The sequence below is a fragment of the Amphiura filiformis genome, chromosome 6 (genome assembly GCF_039555335.1).
Source record: "Amphiura filiformis chromosome 6, Afil_fr2py, whole genome shotgun sequence".
NCBI lineage: Eukaryota > Metazoa > Echinodermata > Ophiuroidea > Amphilepidida > Amphiuridae > Amphiura > Amphiura filiformis.
Genome location: NC_092633.1, coordinates 28,646,579 through 28,671,701, shown reverse-complemented (window position 1 = coordinate 28,671,701; position 25,123 = coordinate 28,646,579). Strand labels below are relative to the sequence as shown.

The 25,123-nt window shown below is 35.7% G+C and overlaps 1 protein-coding gene across 1 annotated transcript in view; it reads right to left on the bottom strand.

The window, feature by feature from the left end:
* Window positions 1–10,642: 10,642 nt before the first annotated feature.
* Window positions 10,643–25,123, bottom strand: part of LOC140155226 (FMR1-interacting protein NUFIP1-like) — a 92,985-nt gene continuing 78,504 nt past the window's right edge. Inside the window, exons 7-9 of the mRNA XM_072177978.1 lie at window positions 14,436–14,621; window positions 13,607–13,809; window positions 10,643–12,358 (exon numbers count right to left, since the gene is read on the bottom strand). Coding sequence (XP_072034079.1) covers window positions 12,260–12,358; window positions 13,607–13,809; window positions 14,436–14,621 — 488 coding nt within the window. The 3' untranslated portion in view covers window positions 10,643–12,259. The remainder of the gene's footprint in view (window positions 12,359–13,606; window positions 13,810–14,435; window positions 14,622–25,123) is intronic.

Here is a 25,123-nt window from a genome sequence, read left to right as displayed (position 1 = left end):
ATCGGGTGTTGTTTATGTGCATTCTGGTTTATGTTGCCTAGATTCTGGATATCTTTCATCACAAAGGTTGAATAGGTTTGGAGAGAGGAGGCATCCTTGTTTCACACCATCTATTACTTTAAACTACGTGGTGATCTGTCATTGACCATAACCGAGCATTTGGTTTGCTTGTACATGCTTCGAATGTGGTCATTCAGAACAGAATCTTGTCTAATCCGATGGATTGTATACATTTCCAGAGCAGGCCTACTTCTCGCAGATGGTATCAAAATAATGCTACCTTAAATCAAGAAAATGCCAGTGAATCAGTATACACCTTTTCAATAATTTGCCGTTCGACAAACACTGCATCTGTGGTAGCTCAGGGAATACGAAATCATCACTGTTCCTCCCTCAGGTGGTTATCTGTGGAGTCTTGGATTTTATCAAGGACCATCTTGTAGAACACTTTCACTGGGATGGACAGTATGGCAGATGCTCTGTAGTCATGGTAGTTGGTTGGATTGGTCTTCGCTCCAATCTCCAGTCATCTTACCAAGCTGCATTTAAGATTGTCAAGGACGGACAGTTGGGCGGTTACTCTGTAGTTGGCTGGGTTGTCCCACCCCTCTTGAACACCGATGTGATGAGGCCTTCGCTCCAATCTTCAGGAGTTTGATCTTTTGACCAAGCTGTATTTATGATTGTCAGTAGACACTGTCTCATCGGAAGAAGCCCACCTGCTTTAAAAGTTCTGGCACCCACTTTGTCCCAACCTCATGCTTTGTTACTCCACCTCGTCTATTGTGAAAGGTATTGTATGCTTGGGACTTTAGCAGGTTTAGTAACTGCAAGGTCTGGAATGGAATTGAAATTATTTTCATCTCATGGGAAATGAGCTGAGTGTTTAAATGTTTGCTGGAATATTCCTTCCAGGACTTCATCACCCACACAGGGGCTGTTTTTAATATTATGCCGCGTGCATTAAATTGTTTTTTCCCTGCTAGCGTTTTCACCTCCATTATTTAAGAGTTTATGACTTCGTTTGTTGCATTTAAAGTAGTATCATCTCCCACTTCTGTTTGGCATTATTTTTTATTACGCGTTGATGGTGACCTGTTGGGCTTGGTTGAAATTAGAGATAGCGAACCTTATTTGAAGTTGGAGATAGTGAACCTTCTTTGAGATAGTGAACCTTCTTTGAAAAGTAAAGAACCTTGTTTGTAATTAGTTATATTGAACCTTAGGAATAAAGGACCTTGTTGTAGTAAGTGATAGTGAGCCTTAGAGATAATGTACCTTAGGTATAACAGATAGCTGTATGTTACTATTCTGAGAGGGCCATCCTTAAATATTTTTTTTTTTTTTTTCTCTTACAACAGAGTCAAAGACTTAATAAGTGTACTATCTTATGATATAAAATCAGTTCATTTATTTCAAACCAGATTTTTTGGCATATTTGCAATATTTACAAATGTACCAACTTCCACCTAAATGAAATCTGCCAAATCTGCTGTGTTTCTTAGAGCAATTTTTACATAATGTTGTATTCACTGCAGACATTTTAATTTTGGCTGTTTAATATAGAGTTGATCTCCAGGTTAAATGGCCAAAATAGCCAGTGTGGTTTCTCTACTTTACCTCGTTATTTTGGCTTAATAATGGGCAGAATCCTTTCCTGTCAGTTATTACTAATGCTATTTCAGCATTTTGAGTAAAGAATAACAAATTGAAATATGATGGAAATCATACATTATGGCTCTAACCATTGCGTCATTCTGCTCAAAAATTTGATACATATGTGCTCTCCTTCATTCTAATGTCATACCGTAAAAACTCGATAGTTATCACATGTGCTTACTACCGAGCACTTTTAAAACATGCAAACGTGAAGTGTCCCATCCACAAAAGTGTAAAGGGTTTTGAGCAAATCATCCACACACATAGTTAAATACGAACAAGTAAACCTGCAAATGTGTGTCTCAACCCCATTAGTTCAGTTGGTAAAGCGCTGGACTTTGGTACAATTTCATGTTTTCAAAAGTGCTCGATAGTAAGCACATATGCTAACTACGGACTTTTTATGGTATTCATGTTCCACCACCAAGGCCGGGCACCAAGGGCAGTATGTGAAATGTTCCTAGATATCCCATCAAAATCAACATTGGAAAGGCCAATTTACAATTTTAAAGTTTGCTTTTAGATACATCATATCATCATGATCATAATATAAATTATCTTATCATATTTCATATATGAATATATAAACATATGATTGTGATATCAGATGAATCGGACTGGGTAAATTAAAACATCAAATAACAAAGGTTGATGTTTATACGTCATACTACCCCTGTGTATCAAAGTTCTTTAGCAGCTCAACTCTAAACCCACCACATGTTTGGCTGCACCTTTGCCCAAATCTTTATTGTCCCAGAGAGTAACATTTAAGAAGAAAAAAATATCTCAGCATCTAAAAATAACCATGCCACTTTTCACATAATGCTTAAAGTCATAATGTACGATCTTATAATATGAATTGGGTTAATTTTTTTCAAACCTGATTTTTTTGCATATTTGTAATGTTTACACATGTCACAACTTGCACCTAAATGGAATCAGCCAAATTTGTTGTGTTTGTAGGTAAACAGAGCAAAGTTCGACATAAAGTCATAATTCAAGAAATTATGACTTTATGTCCGCCCATAGAACTGCGTGTTAAACGGCCAAAATAACAAGCAGTGTTTCTTTCATGTTACCTCGTTATTTCAGCTCAAAATGGACAGAAACCATTCCCGATCATTATTACTAGTATTATTTCAGCATTTTGAGTATATAATGACAAATTTAAAATTTGAAGGAAATCGTACATTAAGCCTTTAACTCCTCTAGGCTTGTTCCTTAGGCAATTGCATAAGTAACTTATTTTTGACACAAGATTATTTTAAGGGACAATATACCTTGGAAACATCTTTTTGTAAGATCTTTGGTGGATAAGGCACATATTTAGTTTATTTACAGAACCTTTTATTGGGAAGGTTCCAATTTGATTATTGATATATGGATAACATGCATGCTTAAAATACATATTTGTTTCAAATAATAATCATATCATGATATCACTGATCATTAACATTACGTGATTTATCTGATACTGATAAAAAACGGAAACATTTGGCGGGTAAGGCATATGTGACGATGTGATCAAGCAAAATCAGTCGGAAGTTGGAAAAATTGATTTTAAGATATAGCCAAACAAAGGAAATATGTCCTTTTTGTTTCTTATTGTTTTGAAAACTCCTAAACTGCTCATAGCTTTTGAACTAGTCTAATTTCAATGGGGTTTTCTGCAACATGTAGCTTTGTAAAAGAAACTGAAAATTGTATAAGACCGACTCCAGACTGATTTTGCTTGATCATGCACACCACATATTATGGTGATATTTGAATGAAATCAAAATACCATTTCTTCTCTCTTCCAAGCATTTATTTCTAAATTTTACTCTGAAACTGTCTACAAAAAATGTAACCAGTTGGTATAAATTTGCAGTAACCAACACACTATGCCCTGAGTCAGTCCATTTCATGTATGTACTTCTCAATCTGAAACAATAGGGCATATTCACATTGTCCTTATCAGGTTGCCCACTGGAGGCTAGACTGGAACTGTCCTCCAAAAATGCTGGAATAAATAAATTCTCCTTCTATTCCTGGACTGGCTGCTGCAGTCATAGCAAGTGATTATATTGTTCATGCACTACATGGACACAGTTAAATTTTTATTAGACCTCATAAACATGTGCGCTATTGATGGTCAACAAAAGCAGTCTGCAAAATCATGCAACATAGTATTGCAAACTCTTTGAAAGTGACTATCAACCAATCTACATGTACCACCATAATATTATGACGGTTGGTGGCACAACTGGACTTGTGTTCAGGGTGTAAAAGTGGGTAAATGTAGTGTCTGGGGAGGTGGGGGTTGATGCTATTCTTTTAGACACCCATACTAAAAGTTTTCCCCATTTAAAAAGTCAGTTTACGACACTGATGGGAACGCTGCAGACTTGCCCAAACCAACATGGTGCATGTGGTTACTTGCTTCTAAGAGGTACTTCTTCTGGCAGAGACGTCCCGTTCTCATCAAAAAAGTTTGTAACCTTAGTTGACTCATGATCATGCGCACAACCCCAACTATGAACTGTCCGAATAGCTGATAGTATTTGAAAGATGAGCGTGCAAACGCTGTATAAATGGACCACTCTGATCAATTTATTCATATTGACAGTGTTCATGCTCCGGAAGTTTTGATGAATACCTTTGACAATTCCTGTTTTGAAACATGTTTACACGTCTCAATGCACGCAATCAAGCATGATAAGATAAGTAGGGAGACCTTTCCACAAATGCAATCTGGCATGCTACACTTTATATCAGGGGTTTTCAACCTTTTTTACCGCAATGTGACTAACTGGGTGAGAACGCCTACTACGTATCTTTATGGTATCTTTGCAGATCATTGTTTTATTCATCATATCAGTAAACACTGTTGTACATGGTTTAAAGGACAACTTGTCTTTATCTAACCATGCTTTACCTGAACTAAGTCAGTCCACATCACCATGATTCTTATTTCCGAGTACTTTGTTGTAATTTAAGTGCCAATTTTTTTTCTGAAACATGATTTAAGAGGCATGGTTTTGTAAGACAACATTAAGGCAATATTCCCCAATCCTCAATTTAGATGGAAATAACAGTTTTGATCAGTAATGAAATGAACCAACAAATTCGGTGAATATAGCATGATAGTGGTGTGGTGGACTGTATATGTATATTTGCGCAATACCAAACTGTTACACATTAACATGCAAAGACATATGCTATACTGTGTCTTGTCGCAATTTGAGAGTAACGTCATCTCGGATTTTGTAGTGCAGACTCGCTTTTTTTGTATCGCCAGCTGACAGACAAATCACCCTTCTGCGCGTGTGTATATGGCCAGCTGGATTAGGTTAACATGCCATTTGATTTTGCCACTATAAACTCTAACATGGTGTTGCTCTCAACTTGAGATGAGACACAGTATATAGGAGCATCAGCAAAAAGTTCAAATACACAATACATGTCCATGTGATGGTCATATCTTTCTTTAACTTGCTAAAACAACTTCTGAAGTTGTGTGTGTTCGGCTTCAGTGTAAACTTAATCATTTCAAGACAATTGTTGATTGACTTTTGATATAATTCTGTAGAAAATGTAGAGGTGCTCAAAATGAAAATTAGGGATTGCGGTCCCAGAAAGGCCGTCTGAAGATATGGGTAGTGAACACCAGGCAGAGTAAATATTCATGGGAAACATTTTTTCCCATTTTTTTGACCTCACATGGCCTTTGACCTTGAACACCATCACTACATAAACGTTCCCAAAATGCATCTTTGGCTCAATTGTGTAAGTGAAGGATAAGCCATTGAAATTGTCATTTTATTTTTGAAATGAAAAATTTGGCCCAAAAAGGAAAACAGTAGTATTGACAAAACCCCAGTAGCCAATTTCTCTACTTCAGTAAAGAAATAACAGATTCATGTAAAATTTTGATGATTTTTATGATACTCCGGATAAGCAAATCACTAAATAGGTTATAAGAAGAGCCATTATTTGCCTAGTTGTAGTCCTTCAATTAGAATCTTGTGCAAGAAAAATCTCACCTATAGGCATTCATTCATAAATAAATAATGATCATAACCTCAGCAACAGTATCGGCAAATATCCAGGTTGATTCAACCAACCTGTGTGATTGTCAAATTGAAGTGTAACCTCTGGATTCTTACGGAGAGGGAGGATAAATTTTTCTAATGGGCATGGTGGAAACATTTTCTTCCGTCCGATTGAAGAAAATGTGTTTTTGATGCAACTGCTTCAACTCTGTTGTGTGAGCACCACACACTGCAAATATATGCTGATGTGCTCCCTCAGAATTTGGAAAAATTGTCAAAACTGATGCCTGGTGCACCATTTTCACAAAATGTGAGTTTCACAGACTATTTATAGGCAAACAGTTTTGCTGTGAAGAAAGTGCAAGAAATTATGTAAAATTGAGTGAGATTTCAATGGCTTTGTGTGAATCAAGTGAGTTTGATATTATTTTACCAAAGCACATATGTAACACGATCTGGTCCGGGGGCAAAGGAGGCATTTTGAAAATTGAGTTACTATAATTTTTACCTAATACAAATCAATAGGCTATCACATGCTGAAAACATTGTTGCTTAAGTTATGAAGCTTTGTGATGTGTATTTTCTTATCTATTTTAGTGCTTTTTACTCCATATTTTTGCCTTTATCTCAATTTCAAAATTGCCGCCTTTGGCCCCCATGGACCAGATCGTGTCACATACGGAACAATTTTGGGCACCAAACAGTGCACACTATTGGCAAAAATGGATGAGCCTATGCAACATATAGGATCATTTAGGATGCAATGCATACACACACAGATCTAAGTCCTAGATTGAGGTGAACTGCTTATCCAATTATTATCTTTTGTGCATGATGGCACATATCCGGTCCTTAATGTCAATGCAAATAACTGTAATATAGTAAAGTCTACTTCACCAGTAAACTCAGTATACCTATATGCATAATTTAATAAACCCACACACCTAACCATTTTGTTCTGAAAAATGTAAATCATTTTGTCAAAAACCCTTCAAGGAAGTTAAATATAATACACTAATAACATAGTCATAATGGGGAAATCCCTAATTAGGAATTCATAAAATTGTCCTTCAAGTAAACATCAAGTGTATTTTTACAATATCATATTGTTTTACTACTTCCTGTACCATTTTGGTTTACGGAATAGAGGAATAAATTTTCTAATAATACACTAAAACTGAATAAATTAACATTGATTTTGTTCATTAAAGGTATTTCATTCCCTCATATACCGAATGTGTTTAATCCAATCAGAGATAATAAATTTTAAATATATACATGGATGCATTTCCAATTTTTAGAAAAAGTATAATTACCGCATTACATAAGTACGCTTTACAATGACCGGATTGTGCATCATGTTATGCATTTGAACAATTTACGCGCGCAGTGGCCACCATATTTGGATTGCAGGCTAGTATGATTGGCCGCTGGTGGTATTTTCTTAATCAGATATTTGAGTTTTTATAAGGAAAATGAAGGATAAAAGATGCAATTGTATTTGGTTTTCAAATTTAAATCCAGAAAATGTGATGCAGATCAAATAAAAAAAAGTGAAAAGTGACAGTTATGACCGAGGTTAGTGATTTTGCATCATTTATGAATTGTACCCCTCAGGATATTCCTTAGTTCCAAAGCACAATGTTTAGATACTTTACAATACCCTAAAAAAACTGATGCGCAGACATTAACCTCTAAGTAAAGATATCAAACCATGACACCTGTCTCAAAGCATCCTTACTTCAGATCAAACTATTGCCTACAGTTCAATTCAAAAGAATTTTTGGAGAGCCACAAAATAGGAGAAAAGAAAGGAGGTGCAACATCAATGGAAATCCTGAAGATATTTACAATTTGAATGTCTAAGTTGCATTTCCTGAACCTACTTTCCATTTCTAGAAATAAGGAGGTTACCTAAAAAATAGGGACGGCAGAAAGCCTTACATAATTGTTGATGCATGGACACACTGACGGACACAACTCGTGATGCCATAAGGTCTTTTCCTTCGGACGACCTAAAAATGGCATTTCTTGAAGAATTATGTGTAGCTTCGGACAGAACAAAAAATTTCCACTAATATTCAAAATACATTTTGATACATTCAAAACATGTTTACAAGATTACAATTTTTTCCCATTAAAATCAATTCAGTCGTAAACAAAGACTAGACAACGCAATACCAATACATTTAGACCCAATGACCTAGTACCAGACCTATTGAAATAACCAGATTCTGATATTTACCAAGGGTAATCATGCCTAGACAGTATTGTCTAATAACTGACCTTTTCTTAGACAAAAGTGTGCCTAGTCAAGGATTTTACTTATCCCAAGGGTCCATTGAATTAACAAGAACGTGACATTTACTTTCTTTAGGAATGTGTTTCACTCTTCAGGATGTAAACTGCACACTTTTTTTATTGAAAAATGTTACTACGGTTGATCTAATTGTTTACAACTTATTAAACAAGGGGCTCATAACCTTGGTAAGTTCCCCGGGACAAAAATATCTAAAAATGGCATATTTTTGTGCAAATATCATAAAATATTATATAATCATAGAGATATAAGCAGTCAAGTTAAAGTCAAGGTCGAAAACAAATAAAACAACACAGTTATACATTTGATAATTCTGATGATCAAGATAATCTTTAAGCAAATTTAATTCCTAACTTGTAAACAAGAGCTGTGCACTGCAGTGTGTAAATATGGCCCCTGCACAATTATTAAAGCGGAACACCTACCTCAAATTCCCCTATATTTTCAAGGTCAGACAAGGCAAGTTCGTGAAGAATGTTTTTTATTTGATTTATTGGGGTTTGACAATGATAAACCAAGAAAGTCACTAATGAAGCTTGTTTCCGTTGGGGTTCATTTGAGCACAAGGACTACAGTCAGGGCAGGCGCGTAGCCAGCATTGTCAGTCCGGGGTGGCAAACGTCAGTATCGTCCCTATTTTTACTCTCCTCTACTCCCTTTCCCTTTTCTTTTTTCTACCCCTTCCTCTCCTTTCTTTCCCCTCTCCTTCCACTTTCCCTTCTCTTTCTCCCTCTCCTCCCCCTTTCTCTTCGCTTTCTCCCCCTCATTCCTCTTCTTTCTCCCCTTCTTCTCGTCCCCATTTTCCAGCTTCTTCGTCCTTATTTTAGGTGTCCGAAGGGGCAGTCTGCCCCACCTGCCACCCCGCTGGCTACGCTACTGAGTCAGGGGTTAACCTACTGTTCTCACAAAACTGAATGCCAGCTACATGAACAGGTATGGCTCCTCTGCATGTGGAATGGACAACTTAACATGTCCTCCAAGGGACGGAATTCTCTCATGGTTTATATCAGCAAGTCTATAGGCACCATGGGAGAGCAGAAGTCTGAATTTAATCTATAACAGACAGATGCCAATTAAATTCAGACCTTTTTTATCCAGATTAGTATCGCGGCAAGATTTTTATCACCAGGAACAAACATAAAAAATAGATGAATTAATAGAAAATATCACCTTGGAAGATGATGGTACAAGAACAAATCTGAATCATTCCAAGCAAGTACCATCAAATTCACAACACAAGGTGAAACATATTTGTAAAATGACCTTACATGACCCCTTGATGACCGTTGACCTCACATCTTTTGACATATAACATGCCATTGTACTCAAGGGTCATTGTATCCATTTCCCTGTTAAATCCATAACGCCAGGCATTAGCAAGCGGGGCAGCCGGGGAAACAATAGCCGCCTCACTTTTTGAGTAATTTTTTATATATTTTTTTTTATAGCTTATTCTAATTTTTGCATGTATTTTGGCCACCCCACATTTTAATGGTCACTGTACATTTTTAACCTTGCTCCGCGAGCCCTGCATAAAGCATGTGGGAGAAACTGTCAATAGAAGCCCAGGTTTTTTTTGTCCACACACAGTACACCCACACCTGATATACATGGAATTGAGCTCATTTATACTACCAGACCAGAACTTATCAAGCTTCATTACAAATTTACATTTATCTGATTTAAAATTTTGTGGTAGTGTATGTAATTTTGTAAATTTGCTAGAATGCTAATTAATTTGCATAAAATAATATGTAAACTATATGTAACACAAAATTATAACAGAAATCATTATGCTTCATAACAATCCAAATTGATATTTTGATTATCACATGGACGAATGGAATATCTTTTAACCTCAGCTTAATTCAGGTTTAAACATTCTCATGCCTGCATTATTTTATTGACAGAAATATTAAGGTAATAAATGTAAAGTCAACTAAGAAAAAAAAAAAACCATTATCTGTCACAGGGGAAGAATTTGCTACATATCCAGAGAACTTTCAAGAAGGTTTCCTTACCCTTTACTAGTTCTCCCAGGGACCTGTAGCATTTTTTTCTCCGAAGTTGATGCCAAAAATAAACTCTCTAGTCTAAAAATAACAACTGCTGCATCAACATAAAAGGTAGCACAATAAACTAGGATCTATTGGCACAATAGGTAACATAACTGTGACACTACGTTTGGATGAACATACTAAATAAGTCCTTTGTAGTGAATGTGCACAATACTATGATGATATGCACCCATGAACATGTTCAAGGGTACCTATAGACCTTTTTTAACTAAAGAGAACACTTTTGATTTGAGTACACTTTTTGTCATGCCAGATTAATTACAGCTCATAATGTATGATATTCTAATATGAAATTGGTTAATTTTTTGCAGTTTTGACCTTGGTATTTGGAGGAGGTCATTCGACATAGGGAATGTTTAATACGAATGAACATTATTTGAGGGAATTTGTGGTAAACTTGATTCAGCAAATATATAATAAATGCTCTAAATAATGTGCCAAAAAGTTAGCAAATTTACTACATATATATAAACACCCCCTTTGTGGCCATTACTTTCTACGCATATGATGCTATGAAAATTTAGATGGACAATAAATAGAAATAAACAATATTGCATTGACGCTTGAGAACATACATTTATTTTGTTTTGCACCTTTATTGCTGTTTATCTCCTTAAAGTATGTTTCACAGGCAAATAGGAGTATACAAAATAGTCTCGCATAAATTGAGTCGAATTAAATGTCATTAAACAAAATAATACAAGCTGCAGCTGATCTTTGATATCATTTGAAATTATTAGAATAAGTCAACGAGATTGGTATAATTAGGAACAGTCTACATCATCTGTACTCATCTGTAAACTATTTTCTACCTATTTCTGGATAATCAAACCACTTTATCTTTCATGAATACTGTTTAATATGAAAAATTACATGTAAATTAAGATTATGATAAGATAAACATGACATAACACATCCGTAAACAGATGCAAACAGGATTGTAGATAAGATTCATCTAATTTTTGTTTGACAAATCCAAAATTATTTATTCTAATTTAGTTGGTTCGTCTTGTCAAGAATACACACAATTTGATTGGTTTTCACCTATCCATTATGACACGATAGTGGATAGTCATATAAGACAGTGAGCGCGCCGAAACGCAATGGCGGCACGCTTGTAGATCCTCAATGATCATCCACTGTGCCGGCATCCACTACTCAAAATATTGGCCAGTCCATCCATTATGACACGATATTGGATAGGCAAAAGACAAAATCCTATCTTTTATTCTCTAACTCACTGATTTGAGCTTTCACTATCCAGGCTGATGGCTTGATCACAAGTGCATTTCCTGTGGTGTTTGGATGCAATCTCACTCCTCGGGATCAAAATTTGTTTTAGCAGTGAATCATATACGTGACTGAGAGAGAAAGAGCCGTCATTGTTGTTGATTTGGATTTGTCAAACAAAAATTAAATGAATGACACTAGTTAGTGGGGGATAGACTGTGATAATTTGGGGTTGGATTTTCATACAATCTTCAGCAAATTCTGGATAATTTAGTAAAAAAGGGATGAAAGTTCCATGGATTATATTATTAGTAATTATGATGGTTGTTCCTGCTAAAACTGGCAAAAAAACTGGAATCAAAAGAAAAAAGAGGTTTTCAATCCAATTTGACGATTTGATCCAAGCATTTGGTCAAATATATCAAAAAATGGTCACAATAGACCAATAACAAAATCTTTAAAGGGGAACACTGATTGGGCTATATTGGGAAATTCACACACCTTCTATGGAAGACATGACCTTAATCTCCCATACAGGGGGTGCAGATTTCAAATGGAATCACCCATTGAGGTAACCACATTTTAAAATTCACACTTACTGTGTGGGAGATTAAAGTCATGTCTTCCTACAGGGTGTACAGATTCCAACTAGAACTGCCCATTATGATACTATCAGTGAATAGTTACTTTTACATGATTTTATGACAATACATCATACAGATCTTTGTACTGAAAATAGGGACAGCAGCTGCAGAATGTATTTGACGATAACTTGCAAGAACCAGCCTTTAACATTATTTTGTTAATTATGACTTTCTTGTATTCTGCAAATGATATGTTATTGCTCATAGTCTTTGTACATACATTGTACACACATGTGTCTTTGCATATCACCAACAGTCCACTGAGTTTCTTGTTCATTGCCTGTATACCATAGTTCATCTCGCATCTGATTCTTGGAAGAAATTCTGGCTGACAACATACCTCACACATTGAAGTAGCACATTGCGTTCATGGCGGATGTCTGGTGCTAAAAGCTGCAGAGAAAAATAAACAGAAAAGAATAAGGAATCACAATTATGTTGAATTAGTCAAATAATACTGTAGTTCCCATTCATTCTTTGATATGTGACACAATCTGGTCCATGGGGGCCAAAGGAGGCATTTTTAAAAATTGAGTTCTAACTGTAATTATTACATTACACATACAATAGGCTATCATTTACTGAAAACACCCGTCTAGCATACTTGGTTCTAAAGTTATGAAGTTTTTTGATGTCTATTTTATTATGTATTTTATTGTTTTTTACTCCATATTTTTACCTTTATCTCAGTTTCAAATTTGCCGCCTTTGGCCCCTAAGGACCAGATCGTGTCACATATACTACTTGGGAGCTTTATATTTTTGATAGGGGGTGTTTATTGGAGCCAAATTTTCAATGGAAAAAATACTGAATAAATCAGTAGGTAAGCTTAAAATCACAATCAAACAAGGAACTTATGATCAATGACTTCCAATTCACTTCTGGGTTTGCAATATTACCTTTGACATTTACCGCTCTTGTGAGGATTGTGGTATATTTTAATACTTTCCTGAGCTAGCATGAAAATTTTAGCATTTTTTGCAGAGGGGTGTTTATTAGAGGGGCATTTATTATATATGGTTTTATTTCATTATACTGTAGGATACAAGATGTATTGTACAAGTACCAGCAGCAAAACATACTGCAAGACATCAAACTATTATACTGACCAAATGGAAAAAAAAATAGGGTACTAGGCAGAATTGAAATTTTGTACTTCAAATTTTCATTTTTTGAAATAATGAATTATCATGGACAATTCTGACTTCAATTGATGGTTACAAAAGCAGTGCTTCATATGCAGATATAAACCATATTCAATTTGATAGGACCAAAACCATCCCATTCAATCAAACTAAGCTAACAGTAACAGCAATGGCTAAATTTACCACAATCATCTATGTAAGTTGATATTTCAAACAGTATTTCACAATTTCAGTCCTCAACGGGCTAATTAAGTGAACATCGCCTAAGGAAGACATGACCATAACCTCCCACACAAGGGGTATAGATTTCAAATTGAGTCACCCATTCAGGTAAGCCCATTTGAAATTCACACTCCCTCTGTGGAAGATTAAGGTCATGTCTTCCATCTGGGTGTATGGATTTCAACTGGAATAGCCTAATGGACAATGGTCATAAACAAATAAACCTCATCAGCTAATTTTTTTAAATTTTCACATTTCATATCTGATAATTTACCATTTCTAGGAGGGTGGGTTTGCGTTGTCTGGTGTCATATCTATTTCCAGTATTCTTTCCCCTCTGTTGTCTTGCATTGCCTCGTCTCTTTTTCCCTTCTTGTCTCTGTCTTGAGTTCTGTCTGCCTTGTCTGTCTGCTTGTCTGCCCACTGGTCTCACTGGCTGTTGTTGCTGCTCAGCTGGCATGATTACCTTGCTTGGTTCTGGGGAGATAAAACATGAACAAGTCTGCTAAAATACACATATTCCTTGGGAACACTTGTGTTGTCTACTTGCACATTTTCTGGAATAATTAAGGTCTTGTGTATAATGTAGTGCAATCTATTGTACCGAATTTGAGCTATTTGAATATTTCTGCGTATTTATATAATTCCCGTCGATCATGCCACTGTTTTTCTATGTAGTATTTCCTCACAAGGAGGATGGCAATTTATTTCTCGCATTTACGGCCCTAGCTACTAAGGGCTATTTGCGGGAGGAAGATAAGTTTAAGTGACCGCTTATGGGTTCGAATTTCAACCAGCCTAATCATGAAGCTCCCGTGGTTGAGTGGTTAAGGCGTCTGGTAAACCTAAGGTCCTGGGTTCGATTCCCAAGCGGGATCACTTTTTCTACTTGTCTCCTTTATTATTTGCGACAGCGAACCTGGTGAAAAAATATGTTTATTTATATAATTCCTGTCGATCATGCTACTGTTTTTCTATGTTGAATATTTCACTTGCTTATATTTGAATAACCTGTCAGGCAGGCAATTCAGCCTACTACAAGTACATGAGCATTGCCAAGTTATAAACTTCATTTATGTACTCTTTCATATACAGATGCTCACCTTGTACATTTTTATCCTCCTCTTTCTCAGCATCATTGACATCCTCGTCATCACTCTTGTCATCTTCAGATGAGTCATTAGCATATGCTGCTGCTAAACTACCTAAGGAACCAATACTACCACTAGGAGCCAAGTGAACTTCAGCTTGTTGTAGACCAATAGCTACATCAGTCTCATGGTCAGATTCTGAAATATACAAACAAGAGATTGATTATTTCATAAATTATTATTATTATTATCAGTATTTTATTAACCACATATCGCGGCCAAACTACATGTAAAATTATAAAGTGATTATACATTAAAACATTAAAAACATTAAAAAGATTAAAAAGATTGAACACTTAAGGAAATTTAAAAGACATCAAAAATAAATTGCACACAAAAAATTAACTTCGACCAACTATTGCACATGTTTTGGAAAACATTTCAAAACAATTCTAAATATACATGCCCCTATTTTGGGGGGCTTTGGGGCGGCAGCCCCCCGGGGTGAAAGCAGGGGGCGGCCAAAACGAAAGGGTGGCAGAAGAAGTCTGGTAGGAAGGATTAACGACTGTGTTCATTAATTTTTAGGCAGCCCTTCAGCAAACCTATGACAGTGTTCCACCCTCCTATCAGACAGGGAGTCAAGTTTGCAGCTAATCAATTCATTGATCATTTACAAAAATTGCACTTATTAAGGGATCTAAAATGAGCGTTTATTGAGTTTCGACAGTATTTTTTGTGGGACATGAGAGCACCTCAGACCTATCGAATTGCATTCTGAATACGAAGCATGTCTTTCTGATATCAAATAATTTTCATTTTTGAAAATCATAATATAATACAAATTTTATGACAAATTATAAAAATTTGATATTTTTCAAATTTTTGATATATAACAGTACTCTGGTAAATTATATAAATCTAATGACATATTCTTAAAGTGTATGTAGCAGGAGGAAAAGCCGATGGTCAATTGAAAATTTGACCTTTCATATTGAAGATATGGACTTTTTTCCCAAAAAGACCTAATTTTTTTTTTTGTTTTGGGAAAAAAATCTATATCTTCAATACGAAAGGTCAAAATTTTCAATTGATCGTCGGCTTTTCATCCCACCTACATACACTTTAAGTATAAATCATCAGATTTATAAAGTTTACTTCAAGTACTGTTAAATATCAAAAATATCAATTTTTAATGATTTGCCATAAAATGTGTATTGAATTGTGAATTTCAAAAAATCAAAATTATTTGATACCAGAATGACATTCTTCGTATTCAGAATGCAATTCGATATGTCTGATGTGCTCTAATGACCCACAATAAATACTGTCCAAACGTTCATACCCCAGCCCTTAAAGCATCAGATTTGACAAATATTGCCACTTTGAGGCACTATGTAAGTATCAAAGAAAGTGCACATTTTCACATTGGTTTGGATTTATTTTAAAACACTTCCCGATATATTCCAGTAATATAGCAGTGTGTTTATTGTGGTATCTATACTTGTTCCTTATTTTCTATTAGCCCTACGAGATATTTCATATTTTTTCTGTGGCATTTGAAACGTCTTCAGGTGATATTCTTTTTGGAGGCTACAGTAAAGGGCCCTGTGTAGATATCTATTGGCCGTATCTAAATATCTATTTAGGGGCTTTGCAATGTGTACCCCCTGGATGGCAAATTCTCAAAAAAAATCACTTCGTCCCCTTATAAAATCCAATATTTCTTTTGCCCCTCCCCTCAAAGTGCCAGATTTTGAGGAGCCTGACCAAAATTTAGGACCTCAAAATTTTGTACACTTGGAATGTTTTCCTAACATGTTTCTACACATATTTTGGGCGTAATATCGAGGCCCAAACTATCAGTGCTAAAATTGCTTGCCACCTCCCCCCCCTTTTGACCAGCCAAAAAATGCTTTTCCCCCCTTTTGCCTGCCAAAAAATCTGTACCACCTATTATTACACCACCCCTTAATAGTCTCCCTGCTGGGATCACACATTCACAATCACATCTCTATGCTTTATTGCCATTGCAGCTGACATAATTTTGACTGCTGTTTTCTTTCTAGTGTTATGACGCTATTTGCTTTCCATAGCTAATTTAAATATATCGCTCCGCGGCTCCCTCTCCTCAATTACCCTGGACTATTATTCTGGGTAGTTGTCAGCCAGCCGCTGCGGAGAAAGGACGGACCGGAGAATATTCACTCATCTATATTATGTTGTGATCACTTTGTTGATGAGAAATTAAAATTTATTTGTGAAGTTATATTTTGCTATACGTTTATCTCTGTTTGAGTCTTTCCCTGTCTCACTGGAAGATCCATTGGCCATGTATCTGGTTTAATTTCTAGTAATCACATAACTGGCGAGTGGATCTTCACATCAGTTCCGAGTCATATTACTAGCATCAGTATGTGCTATTTTACTATGAGCTACCAACAACATATCTATCCTTCATGTAAACCTACATGAAATTAGCTTGTAATTTGTTACGGCTCTCAAGACTTCATTGAGTGATTAGATTCAGGGATTAGACTTTTTAGTAAGATATTCACTGTTGAAGTGACATAATAATTAACTACCAAAGCAATAGATGAATACAGTTTTTGAATAGATCACCCTGCACTACAAGCAGAATGCACTCTAACAGGTGTGAGTGATCAGCCTAAAATGCATATTCTATAGAATTACGATACAGGTCTTTATCCCTGTTCTTTGACATCTATGGTTCAATAACAAGTACGTTGTAGTGCAGGGCAATATATTCAAAATTGTATTCATCTATTACTATGGTAGTTTCTCATTATGTCACTTCTACAGCAAATAGTCGCCGTCCAGATACTAAACCAGCTGAATGAAGGCTTCAATTAAAATAAAACTCTCCATTTGGAGAGACTGAACTGAACATGAAGGTAAATTACCCCTACAACACAGTATTCACACAGAATAGCATAAACCCATGTCACATAAAGTTATAGGTGTAAGTAGGACCTAACAATTTTCATAAAAAAGAGCTTTTCAAGGGGTCAAAATAAACAGGTAGTTGCAACTTTCATTTGGATTCTGCCGATTCTCACTTAACATTAAGTTTCAATGGACTACCCCATACACCTGTGATAGATTTTGTCGCAACAAGGAAAAGTTTTGTCTTGGAAGGGAACAAACAATTGATGATAAATTACCAATTTATTTTGTTAAAAATTGGAAAGCCTGAAAAGAAAGGGGATTTCCTGATGAAGTGATACAATGGTATACTTCTGAAAGAATTCTGTGCACAAATAACATGGGTCAAATAAATACCAGCTAGGTAAAAAAACCAGATTGTTTGATTACTCTCAAACCATTGGAATCTCTGTCAAAAAGAGACCCAATTATACAGGGTCTCACAGCTAAAGGCTAAAGTTCGAAGACAACAAACTTGTACAATGGATTCACCCAGGCATAAACAAGGAATTCACTCTTTCTTATATAATTCTTTCTACTGCGGTGAAATTGGGAATTGAATCTTTCTACTGCCATTGCTGGACAAACAAAACTAAACAGCAGACCTTTATTCAAATATAAATCCCATCATAGGGTAAAATACCATGGAAGGTCATGTGAATAGTCTCGACTTGACTTTCGCTTTTATGCAAGAAATCACAAACACAAAGCTGAATAACGAAACTGCAAAATTATTAGCATCAATGGCCGGAGAAAGGTTGTCTGATACAATAAATATAAAATAACAACAAAATATGAAAAAAAAGTCCATTGTTGATTCTACCCAGGCACATATCTACGTATTGTAAAAGAGGGGTACCATTCTAGAGGGAGAATCCTATCGACTGACTTTTCAACCTCCCATTTTAATTCTTATTTTTTTAATAAAATACTGTTGATGTTTGAAAATCGTGAAAATAACAGATACTTCTTGTGTATGGACTAAGTGAGAGCAGGGGCTACCGTAAATTTTTTTAATAAGCATGTGCCTCTTAATGAGTTGCTCGGACAAGAACAAATTCTGATGGTAGTTTGTTAAGAGGGTACTACACCCCTGCCCAATTTTGTGCCTATTTTCATTTTTCTCAAAAATTATAGCGCATTGGTGACAAGTAAGATATGTATATTATAGGGGAAAGGACTACAACTACTGCACTGGAAATTTTATTTCAGCACAGACCACAGTTGTGGAGTTACAGTCAAAAATGAGGGAAACCAATATTTGATCAATAGCTACTTTTGAGTTTGCTGAATTTCCAGTTCAGTAGTTGTAGTCTTTGCCCCTATAAATATATATACATATCTTACCTGTAACCAATGCGCTATAATTTTTGAGAAAAATGCAAAAATATGCACAAAATTGGCCAGGGGTGTAGTACCCCCTTAAACTTGGTCATTTCTTTCTTTTAGGTCACAAATAGCTATGTTACAGATATCTGTAAATGAAAAGAATGAAAAAGTTTAACAAACATCCCTAAAAATGTGACATATCACATCAAAATCAACCACCTGGCTTCAGAAATGAAAACAGAGATTTAAACACTAGGATAAACTGCTGTTTTTAGCTTTAAAATGACACCTTACTTGTTGAAATCAGATACAGTAAAAATGTTTTATGAGGCAAAACAAGCTAAAATTTCTTTTTATTTACTATATATTTTCTCATTTTCTTTCTTTGTTATCTGAAAATGAAGCCAGCCACAAAGAGGTAGGTTTTGATGTGATGGGTCACAAATATGTGTTCCGAGCAACTTGTTAATAGGCACATATCTACCGTATACTAATAAAATAATGAGCTCTGTGTGTCTGTCTGTCTGTCCGGCTATGCGTTTTGCCACGCTTCAACGCATCGCTTCGATATTTCGGATATAGATAGATATCGGCCATTCCACGTTTACGGGGTAGTTTGAAAGGTCATCGGAGGTCAAGGTCAAAGGTCAAAATTTCAACTTTGTCCGATCTGGCCCAAATTTGGTAGGTGGAATCCTTTATACGAGGCGAGTATATGCCCGAAATAAAATTGAGGTCAACCGAGGTCAAAGGTCATTACGGAGGGGTCAAATTTCAAACTTTGTACGATCAGGCTCAAACTTGGTGGGTGGAATCCTTGATGCGAGGGGAATATATGCCCGAAATGAAAATGAGGTCAACGGAGGTCAAAGGTCATTATGGAGGGGTTAAATTTCAAACTTTGTCCGATCGGGCTCAAACTTGGTGGGTGGAATCCTTGCTACGAGGGGATATATGCAGCAAAATAACATTGAGGTCAACCGAGGTCAAAGGTCATTACGGAGGGGTTCAAATTTCAAACTTTGTCCGATCGGGCACAGACTTGGTGGGTGGAATCCTTGATACGAGGACTTAAACATGGTATAACGAATTCTCAATATATATGACAGGAACAGGAAGATTTCACAACTCCCTGCAAGGACTTCAATGTCTTCCCAGCATTCATACCTGAAAATGATTTCTAAATTTCAAACGGATGTATCAAATAAAATTAAGGTCATCAAAGGTCAAAAGGGATCAAGCCAAGGTCATATGGGGTCATTGGGGGTCAAACAGCATCACTATCTGATGCTGGTGGTGCTCTCACATACAGCTACAGTACCCTTGCAGCTGCAGGTACTCTAGTGTTTTAAATAATGATAGCACAATGCATGTACACCCAATTCAATTATTTGGTCGAGCCGTGACTCTTGGAAGTAGAATGTTTCAAATGAAATTTGCTTCTTTAAGGTGACGAAACCCGCCATAAGTCGCACTCACCCATTTCAAGATACAGCGAAAACCTTGCAGATTTTGTATTTCAGTTTTTATTATTTTTTGTTTCCTTAATGTTTACTTTTTAACCTACCATTGAAAACAAAATATTCCTTTATGTCTAAAGCACCCAAATCTAGCATATCCTGCGCCAAACCAAGTCCTTAAACATGTCATTTTGCAACTTTAAAGCCATTTATCTTGCATTTACCTTTTCTTTATGTGTCGCTTCCCCCTTCCTGTTGAAAGACTGTGGAATGAGGACCACATGTCCCAGAAACATAATTAACTAAATGTTGACTGTACCCACCAAGTTTCATGCACATACAACAGTTTTTAGTAATTAGACCTCAGATGACCCCTGGGTGACCTTAGATGACTCTGAAATGACCTTCCAAAACTTTGGCTCTAAATGTTGACTGTACCCACCAAGTTTCATGTCCTACAACAGTTTTCTGTAATTTGACCTCAAATGATCCCTGGGTGACCTCAGATGACCCTGAAATGACCTTCCAAACAAAAATTTAGCTCTAAATGTTGACGGTACCTGCCAAGTTTCATGCCCATACGTCAGTTTTTAGTCATTTTACCTCAGATGACCCCTGGGTGACCTTAGATGACTCTGAAATGACCTTCCAAAAATTTGACTCTAAATGACACACTTGCCCCTATCACTGTTCAAAATTGTAGCCTGATACGTCTAAGCATGGAGAAATACATAGCCTGAGAGCAACTTAATCCAAATTAAAAAAAAAAAAAAACTCATTTGACCTCAAATGACCTATGGTGACCTTGGAAATGACCTTGAAATAATTTGACACAACACCATAACTAAAGACCTGCATACTTCACCTATGTACCATTGAGGCCTATTGACCTTGACCTATTTTGCTGTGTTACCTAGGTAACGAAACATCCAATATGGTGCAATCCTATCCTTATTTGATTTGTTTTATCGAAACAAACATTTTGACACCTCTTTAGAGGCAAAAAACGTGACCTTTGACCTTTTTGGTTATAACTCAAGAACAGTACATCCTAGATCGGTCAAACTATACATTTTCTGAATCCTTGTGACTAGGGGGATACATTGGAATGGTTTTCAACACAATTTGAGCAAGTTTGAAATGTTGACCCTATGCAAAGTTCGATGACCTTTTACCCCCTTGGGGCCAGTTTATATTTTTGGGAACATCCTGATTATGTTTTAGGGTCATCTTAGGAACCTAACAAATTTGGTTTGATTTGGTCCTGTGGGGGGTGCACAGAAAAAGGTCCTAGCTCCCCGAGTATTTATTGTTGAAAATAAATTATGAATGTTTTACAAAAATGTTGTTGTTTCAGCCCTCTTTCAACATAACTCAAGAACCACAGGACCTACAAGAGTATATCTATGATATTTGAATTTTTCTACACACTCACTATGAAAAGATCAATGTAATTTTTGTTGAAGCTCACTACCATTCGCAAGATACTGTGAACTACCAAATCGCAACAGTTTAAAATAGTTAACCTTAAATAAGACCTCTACCATAATATGTGACCTATCCCTCCAATATGGCTGCCATATCAATTGTTATACCATTGTTTATTGCATAGGGTCTATAGGTTATGTACAAAGGTAAGGGTGTAAGATTCTGAAAACATAATAATGGTAGCAATTGCATTTTAATTATTTTATTGGACCAAATTTAACCAAAATTTTAATATATAAAGTAGGCCTATTATAGACCAAATAAATCTTCAACAGATATATATACACACCCCAATCATGCCGCAAAAAAGGTCTCCCTTAAGTTCATGATTTTTCTGGAGAAAGAAAGTGAATACTGTGCGTGTGAATTTCTTTTTCCACACCTCAGTACTTTTTTCTTATTGTGAATTTCAAAATTAGTCTGATATGAATTTGTTTAATGTCGGGTTTGACAAACTTTGAACATATAGATACGTGCAGTATGCCACGTAGACAAAATTCATTGATACCTATAATTTGAAAATAAAAAAACTTCCCCTTGTTCATTTCAGAAAAGGGTTATAAGGGTTTTGTATAAAGGTTGTCTGAAGTTGAAAAAAAAAATGTAAAGTTACATTTGTCACTAAATGTTCTTTCATTTGTTAATTCATTTTTATCGCTTCTGTATACTTGCAATACTTCAAACTAATACTGACAAAGATGGCATGTTTTAAATCAGCCAAGCATCTTGGAAAGGATAAATAGCCCAAGCAAATCAAATTGTTTAACTTGCAGTAATTTGCAATACTAAATTACTTCAAATAAATTCTCTAGAAAGCTTTTAAGCTTAAAACACTTTTCATTAATTGCCCATACAGCTTTAACACTTCTTAACCCCCTGAGTACTACCTGCCGATTTAACATTGCCTCTGATTGGTCAATTACATGATATCTTCACTTTAATCACCAATCAGATTGGAGCTTTGCAAATAAGTCACCCCATTTTTTGTGTGTGGTGAAAGTATTCTAACAATGTTGCTGATAGGTCCAATTGATAATGAAAACTTCTTTTTGGCCAATCGGCAGGTAGTTCTAATGGGGTTAAAAATTCATAGTCATACCACTACACTTCTCAAGTTCCAAAGAACAGAGAGTGATTAAGTTTTTTTTAAACACACTATACACCATGGTCTATAATGACAATCATCAATCAATACATGAATTATACTATTTATAGCAAGAATTTTACACTCTCACTATTTATAGATGATATTGTGAAAGACTTGATCAACATTATTTATGTTACACTGCTCATGTGTGACATATTGTTCTCTATCTATTATTATATGATGAATGTCTGGAAATACAGAAGACAAATGGTGTCTACCGCTAGCAAACACAAAACTTAATGTAACCGCAAAAAGTATATTAAGGTCAGAAAAGGTTGCAAAGGAAACGCTTAAATACCCAGTAATAAAGAGGGTACAAATGTTTTAATAACATATTTAAAAGGTGCTGCGAAGCATTGAAACATACTGACGACAAAATATTTTCGTAAAACGTTTGCAAAAAATATTTTACAATATAACATTTTGACAACATTTTAAAATATTTGTGTAGCGTTTTTTCATTCAACTCATAAACCTGACATGTAAACCTTATAAAAAAACCAAAATATATTTCAAAAAAAGTTTTTTAAATGTTTTAAAAACATTTCTGTGTTCTTTCAATATGGCAAACTTTCTCAAATGTTGCTTAAAATCATACCAAAGTACTCCTCATTCAGAAAAAAGTATAGACACCCTTAGAACTGTGTCATTAAATCCCATATGGGATACAAACTAGGCACTTTTATATCCCCAAATACTGTGCATTCCGACATTGTGCATTCCGATATTGGATGGGGGTAGAATGGGGACTATTTCCAGTTGGGCCTTTAAAGTTTTTGAATATTCTTTTCTGAGATTACAGTAGAATTATTCACCCTTGTGCCCTTTGAATCACTCCTCCCTACTTGAACTAGAATATGAATATTCAATTTTATGAATTATGCGGTTTGTAATTAAGGTGGGCCCACAAAAAAGGTGTGTAAATAACAAAGGTTTGTAAATACAAATAATATGCAAACAAGCTCATTAATATTCAAAAATATGCAAATACAATGACACAAAATTATACAGCACATCAGGCTACCATATACTGTCACAATACCAAAGAAGTTGATCGGTGATTGTGTTTAAGCTAGAGCGGATTAATGAAAATGTAGGAAAAATATGCAAATAAGCTCATAAATATGCAAATAACATGACACAAAACTTTACAGCACATCAGGCCAGAACATTCTATCACCATGCCAAATATGAAGTTGATCGGTTATTGTGTTGGAACTGCACAGTAGATTAATGAATTTGCTTCCACCCGGACAGCCAAACAAAGAAACAAACAACCAGGCAACCATTTGGATGATAACATACCGGTAAGAACCACATGTGTGGCAACCAAAAATTACAGCAAAAAGCAGACATGACCATATGCCCAGCTTCAGAAACAGTCTTTGTGAAAAGGTTGCTCAACTATTCGCTAGTCACGTCATGTACATACCTTAGCTTTAATTTGAAATAAAGGTTGTTGACTCATCCTTTTAGGTAAGTTTAATATCCACATTTAGTAACCTTCTTAAAATTGTATTCCCCTTTATTGAAACTAATGAGATTTCTAAGTTACAACAAATGGATCTCAAGGCACTACTGTCTGTTCAATTAGCTTAGATTCTTAAATTTTAAGATATTTGAAAAAATAAAAAATGTTGCCAAAGTCATCAAAGAAAAGTGTTAGCGCAGCCTTAGACCCAACGTGATTTATACTTTTCAAATTCCCAAGTTCAATTTAAAACACGATTTCTTTTTAATTTTGCCTTATTTTAGGCAGTTACTTGGGTCCACCCAAAGGGTTCGCGACCTTTTTACAAATCGAGTGGGACGGTCCATTCTCAACTTAGGGCATAGACCCTATCCAATATAGTAAAACAACCTGTTCACCAATCTGTCCTGTCATTTCAATAGAGGCCTTGCATGTGACGTATCATCCCGTAAATATGGCGGACTACTCAAATGCATTCAACAAAAGCATGATTGCAATCTACCGTGACAGTTCGTCTCACACACATAACCCTGCACTACGATCAAATAGGTTGATGACAACATTTGATTGAATGAACTGCACTCCACTATAACTACGGTGAAGGACACCGGTTAAAATCCTTTGTTTGGAGCCAGTCGATAAAATGATGCAGGGCCTCTATTGTTATACCGTTCCGGTTATTGTATAGGTTCTATAGGTGATGATAGTCCACCGGTTTTTGTTACACAAAATTATATGGCGCGATTACGTTTTATGCATAACATTATTCTGAGCATTATTTTTTCCTAAACAGTTTTTCCATCTTATTTCAACTGGTTTACAATGTACCATCATTCCTTCCCAAGAATATCAGCATTCG